Below are 3868 nucleotides of genomic sequence, written 5' to 3' on the forward strand. Positions count from 1 at the left end.
ACACAATCTGTATACTAAGGACTTAAGGTCATGTGTAGATTTTTATGTAAGGCAAGACATTGCAAGTGATTAGGTTTGTAAATGTAATAAAGTAGATCATTTATAAATCTTAATATATAAATCTTTGCTAGATGATTTCTAATGTTTTATACACAAGATTGTCTTGATATACATGATATGTTTTTCTGTTTTGGAATTTAGGCTTCTAAAATCACAGTACAATACAAATTTATATTATTAATTAATTAAAATGAAGCAATAATTGCATGCAAGATAGTATTAAATATTTGTTTTTATGGCAAAAAAAAGTTAGTGATAAGGAAGAGAAGGTACAATTTCATGAATGAAGTTGATTCAATGTTAAAAGTTTTCTTTTCTGTTCCATTTTGTATATTTTATCACTACACGTTAAGAGAAGATGTGATTAATAGAATTTGAGAATGCGATGAAATTCATCAGTCATTGATAAAATTCACAAAATAGTTAAAATCTGGTCTCTGTTAATAAGGTAATAAAATTCAATCTAATCTAACATAATGTATTTTCATGACTTAACATGAACTAAATTACAATGTACAAAAGCATCCACTGGAGGAAAAAGGTATGTTCTTACTCTGAATAAAAGGTGTTTCTAAACTGACTAAATCGAATATTCAATTAAATTGGTTTTGAGAATACAGTAAAATTATCAATAAACATCACTAGGACAATATTTCAAAATATCAACAGAACACAATGTAAAATGGTTGAATATTTACTGCATTTTGTACAGACATATGGTTTGAGATGACATTTTGGCATGTTTTCAGCTCATCTTTTATATTGAAACAGCCAACATATATTTCAATTACATACATGGGCAACCTTATGGGCATATATTTTGTGATATTTACAAGATAAAGAAAAAATTATTGAAAAAAATGAAGTTCACCCCCGCTCGGAGTTGTGGAGGCTGTGGCTGTGGCCCCTGAGGGGGCACAGTTCGTAGCGGCTGGTCAATCAAATAATAAGCAGTTCATCACATCGGTGCGCTGCAATGTTCATAGCCATACTGTGTTAATACTGATGATTATAGATCTCGGATACATTTGCTACTGAAAGATACTATGTATTATGAAAATTCAAATTTGGCATTTAATTTAAACCTTTGTACTGGCTTTTTTTTACTGAGTTACTGAAGTAAATTGAAGTTAGAAAATAATTAATCATATATTCCAATCATCGTTTCAGGTAATGACAACATAGACTGAGGAAACAATAGGTTTATGCTTTAGTTCAGTTTTCTGCCCCCAATGAAATCTTTCTTTGTAAAAACTTAAAAATTGTTTGTTGAATTTCCCTTGTTTTCAACCCGTAAATCAGAGGATTTAGAATTGGAGAAAAAATGACAACTGAAACACCGCAGGCCCTCCGTAAGTGTGGAGATACGGATTCAAACCTGTGAGAAATCAGTAGTAAGAATGTGTTAATTTCAAAACTCAGAAAAACAACTAAATGCGTCCCACATGTTTGCATCGCCTTACTTGTAGTGTTTCCCTGTTTCGCAGAAAGGCAGGTTATTAGGATTTTGATATACGTTAACGATACAATCAGAATGGAAGAGCCTTGTACCAGAGCTATAGTAAACAAGCCGTAGTAGTTAACCACTCTCATATCCTCACAGCTTAGCTTCATTAAAGACGGATTATTACAGTATACATCCACTATATTGGTCCTGCAGATCTCTTTGCTTAATGTGAGCACAAATAAAATCGCAATAATAGAAAAACTGAGGGACCAGACCATACAAATGAGTTTGACCAGGGTACCCCTGGTCATCAGACTGTGGTATCTCAAAGGCATGCAAATGGCAATGTACCTGTCATAAGCCATAACAGTGAGAATTAAAAGAGATCCCATTCCATAGAGGTGGAGAAGAATGCCTTGTAAGACACAAGCAGGGTAGGAGATTTCTCTTCTCTGTGACAATATACTGCAAAGCAGCTGAGGGTAAAAACCTGTAGCTCCCATTAGGTCACATAAGGACAAATTAAACAGCAGTATGTACATCGGCTCGTGCAGATTACTTTTTGCAGCAATAGTCACAAGTAGCGTAGAATGGAAGAGCAAAATTAGACAATATGTTATGATGGTAAAAATGAATATTAAAAAAGCACTGGATGGTGATATGTCCAATGACTCCAAGGTCAGAAAAGTCATAAAACGTGTTAAATTTGATTCAGTAAAATATGTGCCTCCATCCATTGTCACTTTAAGACCTGGGAAAAAAATAATACATATAACAAAATACAAGTCACGACATTTAACATGGGCAAAATAAGTTTCAGTACAACTATGTTCTCTAACCAGGAACAAACTAACAAACTCAAGTCAATTAATGCTGACTACTAATTCAGGGACAGTGCCAGAGCATCATGATACAAACTATGAAGTGATGATGCTTATTTCACTACTCCATTATCCACCCAGAGACCTAAAATATTTGTTAACTTTATCTCAGAGGTTAAATGTTTATTTCAAACCCCCAGGTGTTAATGCTAGGTTACATACAGTTGGATTGTGGGTGTGTGAGCAATCCTTGGAGCTTTGCACCTAACAATGGATTATAGTATAAAAAAAATTATTATGACGGGGATATAATGTGATTATTTAAAAATGCAATTAGAAAGCATGGAATGGATCATTATTTTAATGCTATATTATTGTTTAAATCTGATATGATTATTATTTGGCAGAAATCTATCTAAATGATGTGGCATTCTTGATTTTCTTGAAATGTTTGTTCTGGAAAAATTGTTATAGGTAGTATTTTTAAATTTCACCTTTAACATTCTCTACTCAGTAGCTGCATTGCAAGCTTCCTGAAGTAGTGCACTTCTAAGTAACCACCATGAAGTAGACATTAGACACTCTGTATAGAGTGTTATGGCACTTGTAGGGTCCAGGTATCCAGTCTGTCTTTACAGATGTACATGAAAATAACAATGATGGAGCCTGAAATTCTCAGCTGTCCTCACTATCCACTGCAGGGTCTTGAGATCAGAGACAGTGTCAATTCCTAAATTAAGCAGTGATGCAGTTGCTCAGGAAGCTCTTGATAGTCAAGTCAAGTCAAGTTTATTTCTATAGCGCTTTTCACAACAGACATCGTCTCAAAGCAGCTTCACTGAAATCAACAGTTAAGGTGAATGGTGTGCATTTATCCCTGATTAACAAGCCTGTGGCAAGGAAAAACTCCCTTACATGTTATGAGGAAGAAACCTTGAGAGGAACTAGACTCATAAGGGGAACCCATCCTCATTTGGGTGACATTAGGAGTTCCCCTTCAGGAACTCAAGCTGCGTCGAAACGCTATGGGAACGCCCCTGCGTGACCGCGCTCTGAACCACGTGTGTAATCTGACCAATAGGCGTTTGGTACGTGACGTCATCAGCGGGCGACGTCGCATAAACAGGAAGCTACAAATGGCTGCGAGATAGACCAGACGCTAGCTTTCTGCTCATTCAGGTAAGCGCTGTTTCGCTGTGTTTCTGATCGAGTGATGGCTGGCAGGCAAAGTTTCCGTAGGTGCGTTCATCCATGTCCGCGATTCATTATCGGCAAGGATTTGCATGATCGGTGCGTTGTTTGGTTGGGAGTGGAGCATGCACAATCGGCTCTCGAGGGTGTTGATTGCTTGCATTGTAGCCGGATGGGCTATGCGCACGCTTCGCTCCCGGAGAGCGTTTTTTGAGAAGCGCTCTCTCCCTCGCGGCTCCGGTCCCGCTCTCGCCGAGGCGAAGCTTCAGCTTCAGCTTCTTCGGCTGAATTGAGCTTCGGCTCTATCGGAGAAGCAGGCCCGATGGCTGCTTCTTCTCCCAGTACGAGC

The 3868-nt window shown here is 37.3% G+C and overlaps 1 protein-coding gene across 1 annotated transcript; it reads right to left on the minus strand.

The window, feature by feature from the left end:
• Window positions 1-1275: 1275 nt before the first annotated feature.
• LOC310730486 (olfactory receptor 4D11-like) lies at window positions 1276-2244 on the minus strand (the record flags this gene model as incomplete). Its single annotated transcript, XM_083549513.1, has 1 exon — window positions 1276-2244. The coding sequence occupies one exon, from the start codon at window positions 2242-2244 to the stop codon at window positions 1276-1278; it is 969 nt and encodes a 322-aa protein (XP_083405639.1).
• Between the last annotated feature and the right edge of the window lie 1624 nt (window positions 2245-3868).

The sequence above is a fragment of the Silurus aristotelis genome (assembly GCF_946808225.1).
Source record: "Silurus aristotelis genome assembly, chromosome: 8".
Classification (NCBI taxonomy): Eukaryota; Metazoa; Chordata; class Actinopteri; order Siluriformes; family Siluridae; genus Silurus; species Silurus aristotelis.